Source organism: Aulonocara stuartgranti (assembly GCF_965226115.1).
Source record: "Aulonocara stuartgranti genome assembly, chromosome: 17".
NCBI classification, from domain to species: domain Eukaryota; kingdom Metazoa; phylum Chordata; class Actinopteri; order Cichliformes; family Cichlidae; genus Aulonocara; species Aulonocara stuartgranti.
Genome location: NC_138953.1, coordinates 20,441,009 through 20,459,337, shown reverse-complemented (window position 1 = coordinate 20,459,337; position 18,329 = coordinate 20,441,009). Strand labels below are relative to the sequence as shown.

At 41.9% G+C, this 18,329-nt stretch overlaps 2 protein-coding genes across 6 annotated transcripts in view; both read right to left on the bottom strand.

The window, feature by feature from the left end:
• Positions 1-14,068, bottom strand: part of tymp (thymidine phosphorylase) — a 49,305-nt gene extending 35,237 nt beyond the window's left edge. For both annotated transcript variants that reach the window (XM_082510441.1, XM_082510442.1), the window contains exon 1: positions 14,011-14,068. In XM_082510441.1, the coding sequence (XP_082366567.1) occupies positions 14,011-14,019 (9 nt within the window). In that variant the 5' untranslated portion in view covers positions 14,020-14,068. The remainder of the gene's footprint in view (positions 1-14,010) is intronic.
• The window catches only part of shank3b (SH3 and multiple ankyrin repeat domains 3b), a 62,274-nt gene continuing 45,731 nt past the window's right edge, over positions 1,787-18,329 (bottom strand). For 2 of the 4 annotated variants that reach the window (XM_082510436.1, XM_082510437.1), the window contains exons 21-27: positions 17,044-17,174; positions 14,686-14,779; positions 13,765-14,376; positions 13,294-13,584; positions 11,318-12,614; positions 11,181-11,207; positions 1,787-10,107 (exon numbers count right to left, since the gene is read on the bottom strand). In XM_082510436.1, coding sequence (XP_082366562.1) covers positions 9,513-10,107; positions 11,181-11,207; positions 11,318-12,614; positions 13,294-13,584; positions 13,765-14,376; positions 14,686-14,779; positions 17,044-17,174 — 3,047 coding nt within the window. In that variant the 3' untranslated portion in view covers positions 1,787-9,512. The remainder of the gene's footprint in view (positions 10,108-11,180; positions 11,208-11,317; positions 12,615-13,293; positions 13,585-13,764; positions 14,377-14,685; positions 14,780-17,043; positions 17,175-18,329) is intronic. The other 2 variants (XM_082510438.1, XM_082510439.1) reach the window with 1 other exon arrangement.

The following is an 18,329-nucleotide window of genomic DNA, read 5'->3' as shown; positions in this document are numbered from 1 at the left end:
ACACTGTATATGTCTATTGATTGTATTGTTTATTTTAATATTTGTGTACAGCGCTTTGTGACTGTCTGTCTGTGAAAAGCGCTTAATAAATAAACTTTACTTACTTACTTACTAATCTTTTGACATCCAGACCTAATTACCGGTGCGGTCGGATGAGAGCCAGCACTGGAACGTTGAGCTAAGCCGGGTAGCGCAGCCGCGGTTAGTGTTTCAAGATTGTGAACGTGAGAGAACAGTTTAGTTACTGTATGTTTGTTTTCTCGCCTGTCTCCAGGATCCGGGGAACAGAGGAGCAGCGAGAGACGGAGTTTTGGATTATTATTGCACTGTCACGCTGGGAGAAGTCACCGTGCTCTTTTTGATTACAGTCGAACTGTTGCCTTGTTTTCACTGTAAATAAATTCACCATCACTTCGCAAGGACTCTCGGACCTGAGTCCTCTAATTCCATCCACCATGACAGTTGTAGTGACTTTACTCCTTTCAGTGCCACTTTAAGCTTTTAAAAACTTTACTTTTAGGTTAGTTTGAAAAAGTTTCAGTGGGAAGTTTAGTCTTTTGTGTGTTATTATTGGAGTATTTAGAGTAAGAAAAGGCTTTTAACACTAAATGAGTGACAAACACAGGTTTATCACTGAGTAAGGCCCCAGTCACACAGGCCGAGAGAGCAGTCCATAACATTTAGCAACCTCTAGGTATGAGGTTTCCCTGACTGGTTGGCAAGTTGTTGCTGGAGGTTGCTGGCAGTCATTGTGAAGTCAGTCCCGAACAGGGTCACTAAAATCTCCTGTGATAGCTTTGTTCACTAGCACACTGTTACAGATTCGTGTAAGTGCATGTGAGACACCAACTGTTCACAGACTGGTATAAAATGTGGAAAAAGTTTGATGTAAACCAGAAACTGAGAACACTTGCCTTTAATGTAAAAGTTTCAAAAGGGTCAGCTTGTACTTTGAAGGAGAACGGTGTCCATTTGCAGTTTTACTTTTCACAGCTTCACTGCTGCTTGGTGAGCAGTTGGCAAGTGTTTGCAGACAAGTTGGCGTCTTCCATGCAAATGAAAGGTGACTGCAGCATTTGGACTGCCAGCAACCACATTTTTCCTAGTGCTCCTATTTACCAATGGTTATGAGTCTCTCAGACTCTTGAGACAGCATTATACATTTCAAAATAGCAAACAAGTTAATGTCACATGGTTAACAGTCACATGACTGGAAACCTGAATCTTCCCTGATTTGACACCTATTGTTCAGGTGAGAGTAAAAAGGTCATGGAGCTGTGCTGACATCACAGTAAATCGTAGCCATGGAGTTACTCATACCTACCCTCCATATTTTCCATAAATCAAGATATAGCTACTTTTTGACAGCTGGCTAGCTAACCACATGACGTTTTCATGTCAGATGATATTTAAATATTTACTGTTAGTTTAAAAAAGAGAAGGAGTGAAGAAAGGGGAAGATGTCCAGGCAGAGTGCAGGAAGCTACAGAAGAGATGCGTCATCACAGGAAAGACGGGATAAAATCATGACATCAAATCTTCTGTTAAAGGACTTTGTTATAAAGTTTGATGCTTTCATTATTCAGCTGTTAAACAGTTTGAACTTCTCAAATATTTTAAATATTTCAGGTTTAGTGTTTGTTTTAATATGAAGTCGGGTAGTAAATCATCATCAGCGCACATCTGAGGTGAAACTCATCAGTCATTAACTCGACTTCACACTTTAGTGGCCAGAGAAGGTCTGAGGTCATAAACCTGTGAAAGAAGCACACGTGAAGGCTGTGAGTGCAGTTTGTAATAAATGACAGTTTATTATAAAGATTACAATCTGTTGCGTTGCAGAGCTCATCAGTTGTCATCGTGTGCTCTTCGGTTTTTAGAAAAGGGAAGAAAAAACTACAAGTACACGCACACCACTCACTCCAGAAGAAACTACAAACATACTGTAAAAAGAGGAAGCTAGAAAGGGGGGGGAACCATAAAACCATAAACTTATAAGCAGGTGGAGATTTAAGAGGAGGGGGAGGAGGGTTTCACACGCAGGTTAGAAAGCCAGGATTCTCAGCCAATCAGCAGGAAGCTGTGGATTATTTTCCAGTTTTCCATTTTGGCTCATTCTTTCAGATTTATCCTGCTTCTATTGATCAATTATCACTTTATCACACAGATTTGGAAGAATCTGGAAGTTTTTAAGTTATCGCTTCAACGTTTATCTGCAGCACCCCCTGCTGGGTGGCCTCTGGTTTCTACAGTTGTCTAACCCTAAGCAAAAGAAATTCTGTTCTCAACCAACTTTTAACCAACAAATATGTGAAGTGAACATTTATAAATGATGGCTTTCTATTCCCTTCTGTTTTTGGACTGTAAAATCTCTAAATAAAAACTTCTCATTTTTTTAAACACAAAAATGTAAAAATCTGAACTCTTGAGTTTCCTTACTCTGCCGTGGGCGTGAACGTTACTGAACTTTGTGTATTTTCTGACACTTCATGGACATGAACGCTGGTAAAAGAGGCATGACCATCCTCAGCTACCGAACATCGAGGAACATAAATAATAAATATTAGAGGTTTAAACCACGGCTGAGGAGCTATGGTTTGATTTATATCCTCATTTTTCTCTTAGAGGAATTATTAAAAATCTTTTCATCACAGACCTGATTATAACAGTCAAATATAAATGACATTGTTCTGATAGGTTTACAGCTCATATTTAACCCTCGAGTGACCAAGTAGTGCCAAGTGCAAAAGTTTTGAGGCACTCACATATACATATGAATATATGCAGGTATTTTTTTAGAGAAATAAACAATCTGAGCTCGTATTAAATAGCACAAAAATCACGAGGCAGCTTTTTTGTGGTTTTCCGATTGACTTATTATCTTTGTAGATGGCCGGAACACGCAAACACAAACTGTAGAACCAAAAATGACCAAAAGTACTTGGACAGGGTTTTATCTTGTAGACTGAATAACACTGTAATCCAGCTCACTTCAGATGTATTTAAAGTTACTGAATGGGATGGTTTATGAGCCCAGATCTTTATTTACATGTGATTTAAGGATAGTTTTAATTATAAAACTGCTATGCCAATATGAGTGTCAATAAATGGTATTAGTGAGAATTTGTTTTTGAGATTTAACAGACACGTCTTTATTTATTGCCTAAGTAAAGTAAAAGTCATAGAAATGATAAAACTTTATTTGTATAATTACTGGCTTAATTATGGATAATTAATTATGTTCACACTGTGCGGTCTCAGTCTTTGTTCGGGGACGTCTTAAAACCATTAAAACACACACACAAAAAAATTCACATTTTTTCTTAAAAGAGTCCAAATCTAAACAGTTAGTGCAAAGTGGGATTCTGTAACTGAAATATAAGCACACATTACATCTTTGAGGCCGCAGGGACTGTGATTGGCTCTCGATAGCATCAGTTCCTCATACACGTTTCTGACTTTCCATCTGCTTTCAGTCACTTCATGGAAGAAACTCCACCACCAAAAAACTAGCTGGTGGTTAAGTAGAGTGATGCGGGGCGCATCACACGAGTATATAAATGTTGTGAATGTTGTCAGCGACCTACGTACTCAGTTGCAGGCTGTGCATGGATTCAATGACTGAGGCCTCACAGGGTTAACTGAAAAAAAAAATAACTGGAGCTGTTGTAATGACATTATTCAATGGTTTAATGAGGTGGTTCTGAAACCATGATGACGACAGTCAAATGACACGAAGCTTTACGTAAACGTCTACTTGGATCTATTTTGTTGTTAATAACCAACAAAAAAAAGAAAGTTTGAAAAACAATAGTCTCACTGGGTGAGTAGAAGAATTGGTGCCACCTGCTGTTTAGCCCTACTTACATTTGATTGGCTCAAATAAGACAGAACTGATTAAATGTTGTCATTTCTGATTGGCTGAGAAGTCCTACGATGGGCGACTGACCTCATGTCAGGTGTAACAGAGCACAGGCGGGGACCCGAGGTCGCTGATCTGCTTCCAACCTGCTTCACTGACTCATTCTGCGCATGACTCTGTACAGTAGACTATCAGTAGTCCATTATAATATATACTACACATGTACAGAATACCTGACTCAAGTGATATTCTCTCAGTGTAAGCAGCCACACTGCAGGACTCTGAGCTGCAGATTAAACATTCAAAGACACTTTTGGTCCAGACCGGTTTGGCTAATCGATAAAACCAAAGGAAGCAATAATGATGACCCGAACTGAGTTTTTGTAGCTTTCCACACAGACCATCCACTGATTCTCTTTTTATTGTGTTTTATTTTAAAGCATTTCTGCAGAGCATCTTTCTCTGCTCAGTCTGCGCACAATAAGTACAACATCAATTGAGGGAAGCAAGAAAAGAATCAGGTACTAGCCATTTTCTTTTCTCTGCCACTTCTGTTTTTTGTTTTGTTGGTCACATTTTTTCCAGTGTTATTTCAGACTAGAGTCATTACAGTCTAGTCTGGATAACCAGAAACAGAAAGTATAGGCCTGATTTCCAGGATGTCTGTCGCAAGAGGAAGAATTACAAGAAGCCAGACTTTGGTCATCTGATTTCCCATCAGATGTGTAGCTTTATTTAAGTAGAACTGAAGGTTAAGATTGGATGAACCCAACGCAAAAATATCCTGAACTTAAGCAGAATTTTATTTTATAGTGTATTCAATTCAATTCAGTTCTATTCAGTTTTATTTATATAGCATTAAATCACAACAACAGTCACCTCAATAATGTAAGGTAATAGTACTGGTGAGTGTTTCTGTGGACAAAAACACCGTTAATTTATTGTATATTTAAATGTACGCACGTTTGATTTCTTCATTGAAAAAATGAAACCTGGTTTAATTGAAACTTGCACTGTTTCCAGATGGAGCTCAGTGTAGCTGCTTACAAGCTCTGAATATCTCATTAGATTAAAGACTTCATAGACTACAGCCTACCAAAATATTACTTTTTTAAATAAACTTTGTCTACTTTGTATTTTACACTATAGCTACATTTTATTCTACCATAATATATATTATACAGACCATATAGTCTACTGTAATGTGCTGTAAATAGTCTGTACATTCTATATTATTTTGTCCATAAAAGCATGTCAACATCAACTTGTAGAACTTTGGAAATCATGACTGCAGCTCGGCAGGTTGTTTGGGAACTGGACTTGGAAGGAAACGAGACAGAAGCAGTCGATCTGCTGCGGGAACAGGCACTGAAACTTCGATTGTGCTTTAGAGGGCGGCAAACGGAGGGATTCTTTTTTAAACCAAATTCAAATATTCAGAAAAGAAGGGGGCGATGTGACTTTAAGAAAATGTCTGAAATAAAATTCTATTCAAGTCTCCGGTATGTAAAGAACGCTGGTTTATAGGTTGGAGGAATCCAGTTTCCACCCACTTGCTGTTAATGTGCAAATGTAGAAAGACAGTGAAATAAAAAGGAGGCTGTTTGAGTTGTACTCAGGACTGCTCTATTTTAGTTTTCTGAATACAACACTACACTGTGTACATAAGCTAGAACATTCACTTTTACCTTGTGATGGAGCTAGGCTAACAGTTTCCTCCTGCTTCCATGCTTTGTGCTAAGTTAGGATAAACACAAAGCTCTCAATAAGTCTGTTTTCTCAGGGCAAGAGGTCAAAGTGATGGATTATAATAGTATCATTATTAGTGCTGTAGTAAAATATGAAACCTTTACTTATTTTGTTGTCATCTGTCTGATGTTGTGATGTTTAATGTGTGTATATAAACACATAATGAGGTAAACATGAGTAGAAGTAATCCCTGTGAGCCGAACACTTGGCCTTCAGAGTACACCTCACAAGCACTGGATGCCGCCCCTCGGCAGGCTTCCAGAAGTTAGCCAATAAGAGCAAAGTAGGCTGTCAAGGAAAGAGCCCGAAGATAAATTGGCTTGTTTCAGACAGGGTGAACTGAGGGCCTGTATAAAGACAGGAATGTTACTATGAAGATTATTTGAACTTTGACCTGTACAAAGCTACTCTGATCTAGCGCCAGTATAAAAATATAAAGGTCCCCTTTAACGGTGCGTTCACAACAAACGTGAAGCAGAGTTTTCACACGGTACGGATACGATCAGTCTGTTTAATAATACAGGCAAATCCACATTTGCTCGCATGAGAACCCATCAGCGGTGATCCTCTGCTGATACCAGTGAGATCAGAAATGAGGGAGGAGCTTATCGGCGCTGGTCGAGAACAGCTGGAGCTGAAAGGTTCGACTTTGCTTTTAGACAAAGAGGGAAAAAAAGGAGCGAGCTCGGAGGAAACAGAGTGTAAACTGTGAGGATGCGTTTCTGGAACTTGTTTGCAGCTTCGTCTTTATCCCGCTGGCTGCTCGGTGAATATTCACAGGTCACCAGTGTGGCTGATTCCACGGGAGGTGAAACTTTGCTTCACATTTGGCGTGAACGACACATCAGGATAAAGTGCGCCAGCCGGTTTCCATAAACTCTAACTTAGATAGCTTCCTGTAATTTTGGACAGTATCTCCAACTACATGAATTCTTTCAGCTTCTTTGTGATTAGATTCCACAGCAGGCAGATAAATTACTTATTTACATTTATTAGCAGCATATAAACATGTAGTTAATATTTGTAGTGTGTCATATATGTCCAGAGGTTTGTTCCAACTCAAATTGAGCTTTTGAGGAGCAACTACAACTGCAAGCAGAAGATTTTCTGTTATTTCTGGTGACGTGATGGCAAAAACTGCAATCCTGACTATTTTGATCAGCCGTGATCATAATTTGATTTAAACTCGATTACTTTGGAAACATCATGGATTTATTCAGTATTTAAACCCAAAATGTTTCAGAAATTTTCGGTTCATTTGAGTCTCCTTTTCTGTTATCTGAGATTACATTTTGAGTGACAGCTCTACAGATCAATATTTCTTTTTGTTTGCTTGATTAAATTGAATCCATCCAAATGGTGAAATATATCTTTATAAGAGTCCTGGTAAATTTCCTTTAGGGGAAGGCGCTAAATCTCCAGAAAAGCCATATCTTACACTGCTTATAATATCGTTCCCTGTTGCCTATCCATCTAGTGGCGCTAATACTTTATTACAAGTTTATATACTGCTGGTAAGTGTAAATATACATTCAATTTAATTAATTGCAAGAGAGTGATCTAGAGTCTGCAGCTGTGTTGGATACTGAAACTGCACAAAAATCCTTCACCTCTGCATTTCAACTGTGACTTAACATAAAAACGTTTCACGGTGAAAAATTAAATAAGATGAAGTAGAATTAAAATGAATGGATGTTAAGTCTTACAGGGGAACTCTGATGTAAACTCTGCGGTCAGGAGGAAACCCCACATATGGCAGGGATGAAAAATCCCCAGTATGGCAGGGAGGAAACTCCATTTATGGCCTGTTCCTGAAAGTCGTTCTTTGATTAAATTTCAGGGGGCTAATTAATAGATATCAGGGTGGGGAAGATAAAGAGGGGAAGGAGGAAAGTATTTTCTGTACAGATGGCTTTAAACAAATAGCACCATGTACAGTAAGCCCTCAATAAGCAGGTTAGAAACCAGAGAGGTTTACAGTTGGAGCTCTGCTGCAGCTCTCCCTGAAACACATAGCACATCAGCACAAAGTCACACTCATTGACAAATCATTATGAATTCCAAAAACATCATCGAGATGACCTTGAAATTCAACTCATTGTCAAATCATAAGGAACTCAAAATCATTTTCCGGACTATTATAAACTCATCACCACCACATTATTGTTACTTGTTATTCATAAATTCTAAATGATCAGCTTTAAGATAGTATGAACTCAAAAATTAACACAAACTCGTCATGAGTGATTATTTGGGAAAACAAAAGTTAAGTCACAAGAAAAGGACGGACAAATATCCGCAGCTATAATTTCCTGGTGTTACAGTAGAGACTCCCAGTAGCTTGCCAGTCATCCAGCTCCGCTAGCAAAGGTCCAGCTAAACTCGTCTGGGGAAGCAGAACGGCACGAGGACACGACCCGTCTCGATGTGTTTGTAGTCGGATTGTCACATCAGCTCTTTGATCACCATTAGAGGCTGGCAGCAGAGCTGTTTGTAATGGTCCAGACCCGAATTCAGGTAATGCTTTCATAGCTGATGTTTCCAGATGTTTGAGTGTTTACTGTCCATCAAAAACTGTAACAACAAGCAACTGTTTGAATTTAAGCTGCAGCTTATAGTCTTCAAGAATCGTAATACATCATAAATTTTATTAACAGTTACTGAGTAGTTACCTTTGGATTAAAAAAAAAAAAGGCCACTCAAATCTCTCGTAGCTTAAGAGCAGAGTCGTGTTGATAAGATTTTTCAGTTCCTTTCATTGTTCTGCCTTTCTCAGATGCACTGACTGTTATTTTTCATTTTTAAATCCTGGCTGTACAGAAGCAGCTGTTTCATAAGTTACATCACGGTCAGGGAAACTTTGATGGTTCCCAGTTTGTTCACATTGTGGGACTTACTGGTACATTTTAATTCTAAGTATAGTAAAATTTAGTGGCTTGTAGTGAAATTGTATACTGGAGAAGATTCTGCTTTTATAGGTAATGTTATCCCAGCAATTGGAAAGACTAGCAAACATGCTATCAGAGAACACTGACAAATCTGTCACAGTGTAAAACCGAGTCCAGCTGACAAGATTTAGTCAGTTCATTTGGTTGTTTCAATAGTTCAGCGACCAGTTTTCACATGTCTGTCATCGATATTTTCTATTAGTGTCTTCTGACATTTTATAATTCCCAGTTAAATGACTGAGTGTCCATGTCTGGGAATGTTAAATGTTTTAGTGTTTTTTGTTGGGGGTTTTTTGACAAAAAGAAAACTGTTTTGGACTAATACTGAGGTGGCGTATTTGAAAAAAATAATTCTCTGATCTTTAATATTCTGGGAAGCATGGACTTATTTTCAACGCCAAATGAAATACTGCAGTTGAACCTCATGATTTTCCTCATGACCACCTTTGTTGGTGTCAGATTGTTAATTTGTCTCTTAATCATTCATCACTGTACATAAATAAAAAAGGATTCAATTTCTCATTTAAAATATTAGCCTATAGTTCATTTGACTTAAAACTTTTGGTATAATCAAGAACATTGAGTTAACACAATGTTCAAGATTATTAAAAACATGCCATGCACATTTAATTTCATGTTAATTTTGTTTTAAATGAATCTACGCAACCATAAGTCAGTCATAACTCAGTGTTTGGTTTGGTTTGGTTGGGAGTTTTTATGGGGCATGCAGACATTAACAGGCAAACGAAACATCAGAGGTCTGCAGCTGCTACCAGTCCTTATGTTGCTGATCAAAGAGCTGATAAACCAGAAAACTTCTGGTCTAAGGTCTAAATATCAGTCACTGCTAAGATTATTCAATTCAAAGAGATGGCCTACTGTCTGACCAGAGGTCAGGGGGTCTGAGGTTACAGTTTAGGATATCTAAGAGGTGGGTGGTCAGAGGTGAGGGGTCAAGTGGAACCATCCAGCAGCTGTCGGAGTGCCCTCTCAATGTTGATCCGGTGTCCCAGCCTGGTGACTCCCAGCTCCACGTAGTCCTCTTTGGTGAGGGCAGGGAGATGGGAGCCTTCAATCTCGTGGTCCTGGAAGCGCTGGCGGTGTTCGGCCAGACCCACGCTCTCCAGCCAGTCACCCACATCGTATTTATTCCACAAGTTGAGGGGCCGCTGCCTCCATGGTCGTAGGGACAACAAGGGCCCACTGAGGACCGGGGAGGGGCAGGGCGAGGCATGGGGTGAAGGGGAAGGGGAACGGGATCTGGTTCGTGCACTGGCGCTTCGCATCACAAACCGAACCTCCTTTGGTTCTGAGGGGAGGCTGAGACTGGAGGACTTTAGGATGGTTAGACCGCGACCTGAGCTCAGATCTGGCCTTTCAGAGCAGGGGGCGGTAGTGGAGGGGAGTCCCACTGACCTATCAGAGGGCGAGGGAGAAGGAGAAGGGCTCCGGCGAGTGACAGGGTAGCGACTTCCAGGTCGGACTGTATAGGAGGCGCCATATCCTCTCTGGGAGATGGTGTGAAGTTCACCGAGACTGGAGAACAACCTGCAACACAGCAAATAGAATGTTTAGTTATGAGTTAAACACAGTGTAAATGATCCTTTGTTAAGCCTTATAATCATTAGTTACAGCTTCCTGTCAAGTATTGTATTCTTATGTGAAAGTTGTGGCAGATAAATTGTACATTATTCTTTTCAAATTTTGAAACAGTTGTTGAAGAGAACACCCTGCATTTTGACTGTCTAGATAAGAACCTTTGGTTCTGCAGGACTTTGGAAAACTACTTCAGGCTTCTTTCTGTTGAAAAACTGGGGCTAACGCTGGGCAAGCAATTTCATATCTTTGCTAATACTGATCATGTTGTACAGTCATGAAACTTCATGTGTAGCATTGTTTCACTGGAAGTTAAACCGTCAGATCACACCGATAAACCATTTTAACATAACTTGGTTTGGTTGTTTACATTTCTGTACAGAATATATGAAGATGGCTGTGTTTCTTGTGCTACCCACAAGAAACACAGAGATTAGGGTAAGATAAAATGTCCAATTGATGCCTTGTCAAAGGCCAACATCCTATCATGTTTCGTGGAGTACCTCAAGGCTCTGGTCTAGGTCCTTTTTATTTTGCTAAGTACCTTAGAGTTATGTCTTAAGCTAGGCTATCTCCTTCTTCTTAGTATGTAATCTGTCTTAGATCAAAGTACATTAAAATACTGTTCAAAGTACTCCTTAGTGTCTGCCTGTCTCTGTCCTAGCCCCACTCTTAGTTTTGGTGTATATTAGGTTTAGTCCTAGCTCCTCTTCTATTTTTGTGATTTGAAAATGATAACAGAAGCTATTCCCCCCAAAAACTTCCTGTACAACTTCAAGATATAAACAAATACAAGGCTTGACAGGGCTGTTGTGCTCTGTTATAGTTGCTGAGCACTAAAAAGATTATTCCTTTCAGGTGATGTGGTTATCAAAGATTTCCCTACTTTAGTTCAAAAGACAGATGGGAGAGTAATTTGAGATATTTAGTAGTTAGTCAAGGGTGGTGCATGTTAGTCAGCTGTTAGCTGATGAAAGCCATCTCTTGGTAATAACAAGAAATGTTTACCAGAGATTAAAACCTACGATTTACTCTCCCCACTGTCCACACATCTGGAACAATACAAATAACAGACTGTTACAAAACATCTACTCAAGCAAACACACTGCATGACTGCCAGATCAACAGCACACCACACCAGTATTTACAATATTTGATGTACCTGGCACCTCCTACTGGTGACCTTCGACCTGGATCGAGGGGGCTTGGCTCCTCCCCCAGAGAGTGGCTATCTTTGTTGAGCAGCTGTAGCCGATTGGCTAGATCCAGTCCAGACCCCGCTCTGCCGCTTAGCTCTAGTGCAGAAGCTGACCGGCTTGTTAGATCCACAGCTGAGCCGGATCCCTGGCCTCCCAAGGCTGCTGGACGCCCCCCCCCTTCCTCTGGACTGAGGCCCCGTCGATCTTGATCCCCACCCCCCCACAACTTAGACCTCCTTTGAAACAAATAGCGTGGCTGTCGGCCTCCGCCACTGGTGGGAGAGGAGCAAAGTGGGGAGGAGGGGGAGGATGATGATGCAGCAGATGGGAGGAGCTCACTGTCTGACGACTGCTTTAATAGGGGGTCCCGGAGTGCAGAACGTCCTCGACCGATAGGTGAACGAAGGCGAGGCTTCAAACCTGATGGGGAAACGGCGGCGGATGAAGGAGATGGGTGAGTAGCGGGTGGGGAAGATGGGGAAGATGGAGCAGGAGGAGAAGCCAGGGTGATGGAGGGTGGAAGGGAGCTTGGGGAAGACGAGCTGTCATGAAGCCTTTCATCACCTCCTTCCTCCTCATCTCCTCGTCTACCCAAAGATTCAGGACCACTCTCTCCTCCCCCTCCCTCTCCACCTCGTCGTGGCAACAAGGTGAGAGAGGATGGGGGAGGAGCAGCAGGAGGGCTGCTAAAGCCAGGAGGGGGAGTCACCAGACCAATTCTACGCAGCTCCTCCCTAGTTTCCTCATCGCTGGATGATAACAAGGCAGGTGGGAGTGTCACTGTGTAAGCCCCTCCCTCCTCCTCTGAACTGCCAACTGTGAGGCTTCTACGTCTATCAATCAGAGGAGAATGAGCCTCATTGGCCAGTGGTGGCAAAGGGGAGGGTCTCCAGCGCTCAGGGGAGGGTGCGGCAGGTGATGTCACTCCTCCCTCTGTTTCTGGGCGCTCAACTTGTCCATCTGGGAAAAGGGGTGGGGTTATGCGTTTATGCCTTAACTCAGGACTCGTTTGGGGAGTGGTGCGTTTGGTCCGCTGCTCAGGGCTTGTCTGAGGAGTGGTGCGCTTGGATCGTGGCTCAGGACTGCTTTGTGGGGTGGTGATGGGCGTTCGCTTGTGTCTGCCCTCAGGACTGGCAGCCGGGGTGGGGATTGGTGTGGTGGAGCCAGAAGCGTGTTTAGTTCGAGGCTCAGGGCTCGGTGTGCGGGCGGTGAGCGCTCGTTCTCTTGCAGCAAGTGCCAGGGCGAGTGGAGAGGACGGGTCTGAAGACAAACAACACAAGTGAGAATAAAAATCCATCCAGACAAAAACTTGAATTCCAAGGTTCAGTATATTGTCAAGGTCTAGGATCTTACCTAGGTTGTGTTTTGTTTTGCAATATCTCTTAATATTCTATCTTATGTTTTCTGAAGTCGCTAGCTCTGTCCCGGGTCCTGTTATATTCTGTAAAGTGGTTTTCTTTTGAGTTGCCTTCTACTATGCACAGTACACAAAGGCCCTGTCTGCCCTCAGTCTTAATGCCTTTACTTTGTCTGGCCATTTCATGTTTTGTTAAGAGCCTCAACCCTGTGTTCTAGGTTGTGTTTTATTTTGTAAAGTGTTCTTCTACTACGTGGAGAACATTAAGATCTTGTCTGATACCTTCTTCAGCCTTAACACTTTTTCTGGCCTGGGTTGTTCCCCACTAGTGTTTTGCGGAATACCTCCTTAGTTTTAAAATCTCTATTTTTTATTTATTTTCTTCACCGGTACCGCAAGGTTTTACCTGTATACCCCTTTTGATCTGTCAAGCACTTCAAGGCTCTACTATTCTTTTCTATTCTAAGCTTGAATTGAATAAAACTAACTTTTCCAGAGGTGATTATTGTTATTAACCCATACAAAATGTGGCAGCCTGATTCTCATTGAGAACATTCATTAACTCTGTGCTGTCAGACAGACCTAGAGGTTTCCCTGTCAGTGGGTGGAGGAAGGTATGAGGCGTCGGTGAAGGTGACAGGACCGGAGCTGGAGGGGGAAGCTCGCCGAGGTCATCCATCGAGTGGCTCTGCGTCAGAAGAGGCGGTGCCTGATTTTCGGACCCCGCTCCCTCCACTGACAAGAAGAGAGACGACCGGCGACCCTGAACTCGAGCACGCTCTGAAAGAACCTGCTGCTGGTACAGCTCAGCCCTGCTGGGGCTGCTGGGTCCACCTCCTTCTTTGGATGAATCGTGATCTTTGATCCCAAGACCTGGAAAATGTAAATATTAGGAGTCTATTTTTCTTTTGTTTTGGTGTCTCAGCCTAATTTTATTTTAAATATATTTAAAAAATAAGCAAACACGAGTCATGGTTCTCTGAACAACATATCCAATCATGCACTTAGGGTTGAGACAAACATGCCACAGACATCAGACAGAAAAATGCTAACCCTGCTCTTCAACAGGAAGTTGTTTCAGTAATGGTGACTTCCTCCTCTGGGGTTTGGTAGGCGGAGCCTGTTGTCCCACATTAGCATAGGGGTTTTCTATTGCTCTTCCCCGACGTCGCGACAGAGGTGAGTGGCCAAGGGCGGGGCTAGTGCTGTGCAGAGATAGCGTAGATGTGTGTGTCGCGGTGTGAAGCGTGTGTGTGGCGGTGTGTGTGGCGGTGTGAAGTGTGTGAGTAGCAGGGGCACCGTGAGCATCAGGCTGCAGTGGTGGAGGCGTGTCCTGCAGGATGATCATGGACCTTGCTTTCCTCTGCCGCTCGGCGTGGGTGTGGCTCCTCGTTGGTGAATCTGAAAGCTCCTGAAGCCTTGGCTCTGCCCCTGGCTTGAAACTAGAGCGGGTCAGTCCATCTCCTCGTGCTGGAGGAGGAGGAGGGAGAAAAGAGGGAGGAGGGCCAGAGTCGAGTATGAAGAGCGAGGAGGTAGAGGATGCAGAGGGTGGAGGAGGCGGTGCTGTCTGAGGAGGAGGAGGGATGAAGCTGTCTGTCAGCGAAGAGCTCCGTGGAAACCGACTTTCATTGATCAGAGCTGTGATTCTGTCGTCGTCCGGTGTGCCTGTTGTAGTAACAATGAGATGTCAAAATAAATCGACCACACCGATTGGTCTTACGAAGAGATCTTATGTCTGCATTGGATCAATGAATTAAAGTTCTTGGTATAAAGTTATCTGTGGTGTTAGCTAGCTTGAAACCAGTCTGCCTATTACAGCAGCACTATGATGATTTGGCTTTCTTCTTGGGTCATAAAATGGGAAGCCAATGATGCCTCGACTTTCCTATTTCCGGTACTCTTATGCTCAGCCAGTGACATATTTTACAAAATGTGAGCCTATGAGATAGTTTGGTGTAATGCTACATTTCTCACCAAAACTTTTGGTTCTGGACATCCCTCTGGGTAAAGGCATGGTGCTCTTCTCTGGAGCTGAAGGGGGCACCAGACCCTGACGCTCAAACAGCGACTACAGACACAAACAACACAAAGATTTTGTCAAAAATCCAAGAGTTAAGATATTTATTTGCTTTTCTATGCTAACAACTATGTACTTTTTACATATGAAGTCAGTACTGCCATGAAGTAAATAAACCCAGTTTATTTTCCTGGGCAACCAGGGTAAATGTTCAAACAAAGGTGGTTATTGGCTCAATAAATCAACCCAGGGTTTCTCAGTCAGCTGCTTATACTCTTAAATAAATGTGTTGCTTAAATGCTTAAATACTTGGTACTTTTAAGAAAAGTAACAACCCCAACGAGTAAGTATTCTTATGGTGTCTGTGATCTCAACCACATCCTTTAAAGTACAGGTGTTTTCCCCTTTCTCAGCAAAAGTGTTCAAATCAGTCTTTGGACAGAAATACTTATTAGTCACAATGTTTTTCTTTTTACCATCCACCATCTCTCTCTGGCAATGCCAAACAGATTATTCTGCTACTGACATTCAGGTGCCTGACCTGTGCCTGATTAGCAATACCTCTGAGCATGAACCCGGCTACAAACAAGCCATATTTGACTGATCTGCACAGAGACCGTTCCACCGATTTTGAAATGTTTACCGTGACCAAATCTATTTCCAGTAAGTAGCGACCAGTTCAGCTAAAATAAATGCTTGTTTATTATAGAGATGGTCCGATTCGATATTACGTATCAGTATCGGTCCAATACTGACTTAAATTACTGGATCGGATATCGGAGAGAAATAAAAAATGTAATCCAATCCATTAAATATCAAAAAAGCACCTCACAAAACTTGCCACATAGCGTAACCCAGCTCATAACCTTTACACATCGGAGGAGCATGCGTCTCACGATAGAGCGGCTGTGGCGTGTGAGACCTATTGGCGGACTGGTTGAGCATTTGGAGCCTCGCTACTGCTTCCAAACCGGCATTTAAAGGTATCCCAGAGAAGTAAAGCAAGTGTGTAAGTTCATCTCTGAATGTCTGTAAAGCATTCCCAGCGAATGCTGGGAGCGACTGCCTCTCTCTCTCCCTCTCCTGCTGCTACTTCAATCATGAAACTAATCAATGATCAGCTGATCGGCTTTTCTGACGCAAGTCCCGTCTCTCTTGTTTGTTTATTGCCCACTTTACGCCAGAAAGAGGAAACAGGCGGATAAACAACAGCGGCACGTTTAAGCTTGATCAGCTGTTGTTAGGATTTATTTAATATTACTTTCTACACCAGGATCCTTTTCTATGTAGCTGACAGCTGGTAACTGTGCAGGGGCGGGTCTAGCAAAGTTTTGCCAGGGGGGCCGATAGGGCATTAACAGGGAAAGGAGGGCACAAAGACATACTTTTCTTTCTAATTGTCATGTCTAGCTTTTAATTAGTCCTGTCAGCGTTAACCTTGTTAAAATTACATCATTTTAATGAGGTTAACGCTGACAGCACTACTTTTAATAAATAATTATCTGAATCTTACAACCAAAGTTTTCATCTGATGTAAAATTTATAGAAATCCATTATTGTATATAGGAACATTTTATAGAAATTAAATTTATAACCTAGTAAGCTATAGTACTTTTTCCTTTGGGAAGGTACCATCTGTGCAGTCTGCAATTCTGTTGAAGAAAGATGTTGAATCTATTTAATTATTGTAGAAAAATTATTGATTTCTGTGCATTTTCCTTTTACACTTGCATTAAATTACAGTCAATTACATCAGTTAAGCATTATGAGGCAGAGGGTTGGGGATGGTTCCCTATGGTTTTTATTTGGAGTTGACAACCCTATTAGTTAGGTTGTTTAATATTTCCACTAAGTACTCTTTAAAATACCAGAATAGGGAGGATAGTGTAGGTTTAAGTTTATTAGATTGGTCAGTATTGCTGATGTATGAAATATTTTCGGTGTAGTGTATAACAGAATCGCTTTAGTTTTGGTTTTTTTTTTAAACTTGAGTATGAACTTATACAAAATGCAGCAAGATATTAAAAAAAACATTTTATTGTTTATAAAATACGCTATATCGGATTTATATCGGTATTGGCAGATATCCAAATTTATGATATCGGCATCGGACATAAAAAAGTGGTATCGTGCCATCTCTAGTTTATTATTTGATGTTATGGGGGCTTGAAGGCTTTGAGAGAAGAAAATCTGATTAATCTGTGTGCAGGTAAACACTGAGCTGTGAAAGCCTGCGACTCAGGAATCTCTGATTAAAAATCATCCTCTCGCTACGGTTGCTATGTGTTTATCACATTAGCTCAACCGTGTCTTACATTGATCTCTGCCTGTGTGATACGCCGGCTGGTTGGCCTCTGCTTCACCGTCGCCGCCCTGAAGTCATCTGATGGGCGGCCCCTCAAGACGACTTCCTGTTGACTTCCGGCCAACATCTCATCCAGTTTCTCTGGAGCGACAAAAAGGAACATGAACAGACTCCTAACAAGACATGATTAAGCATCCGGTACACGACCACACCACTGTGAAAGTTTCCAAACAGCGTGACAAACACTGTGGCGAAATCATGACATCAGAGCTACATCACAACATCAGTCACCAGGGCTGCAGCAGGACTTCACGCAAAACAACTCTCAAAAGTGTCAAAATAGACAAAAAGAGGTGTTTCAATTTAAAAGCACTTAGTGTTACTGTTTTTTTTTTTTTTTAGGTTTTTCAAGCATCATTTTTTTGTAGCATCCCCCCCCTTTTGGGAAAAACAGGGGTCAGGGGGTAGATGAACTTATATCAATGATGCCTTAAAAAAATGGACGCCTCAAATAAAAACCGAACATGTGCTGTTTGTGTGTAATTGTAGAAGCTATACTCGATTCAGCTACAGCCCTGAAAAGTCGCGACATCAATGGAAAACATCAGCTGCTTTTCCACCTAACATTCCAGGAGATAAAATTAGGCCAAAGTGTTGGCCCGAATTCCCCAAAATCCTAACTCTGTGCCTTCTTGTCTCCTCTGTCATCCACCCTGTGCCCTTAAAATCAGCTTTGTTGTGCTTCGATGAAGGCTGGCCAGGTGACTAACTTTGTGGGTTTCACAAAGTCCCCATCTGGGCTGGGAGGAGTTATGTTCGTGCTAATGTTCTGAGTATTTGGGGGATTAGTGTCACTTGGAGGCACGGCTTCATCTTTTGGTTGTGTGTGTGGTCAGAGGCGCTAAATTTGTTCGTAAATCCCCGAAACATGTAAGTGTGACAAATATGCAAAACCCCCTAAGAAATCAGGAAGGGGACAAACAGTGTTTCACTGCACTGCAGGGTGGGCTGCTAAATATTTGTCAGACTGCGACTCTGACGGACACCTCATCTTTAAACCATTACTCAGTCACCAGCAACCTGTCCACGGTCACTACACAAAGGCGGGTATTTGGAGTTCCAGTGGATGTTCAGAGCTTGGTGTCATTGCTGTGCGACTGTGTCTGGTTAAAACTGTCTGCACAGAAATAACCTGGACTCTGGTGGAAATGCAGCTGATGACATCACTGCGACATCATGCTAACAGATTGCAAAGACAAATGTCACCGCAGGGTCACAACACGATGACCGTGAGGT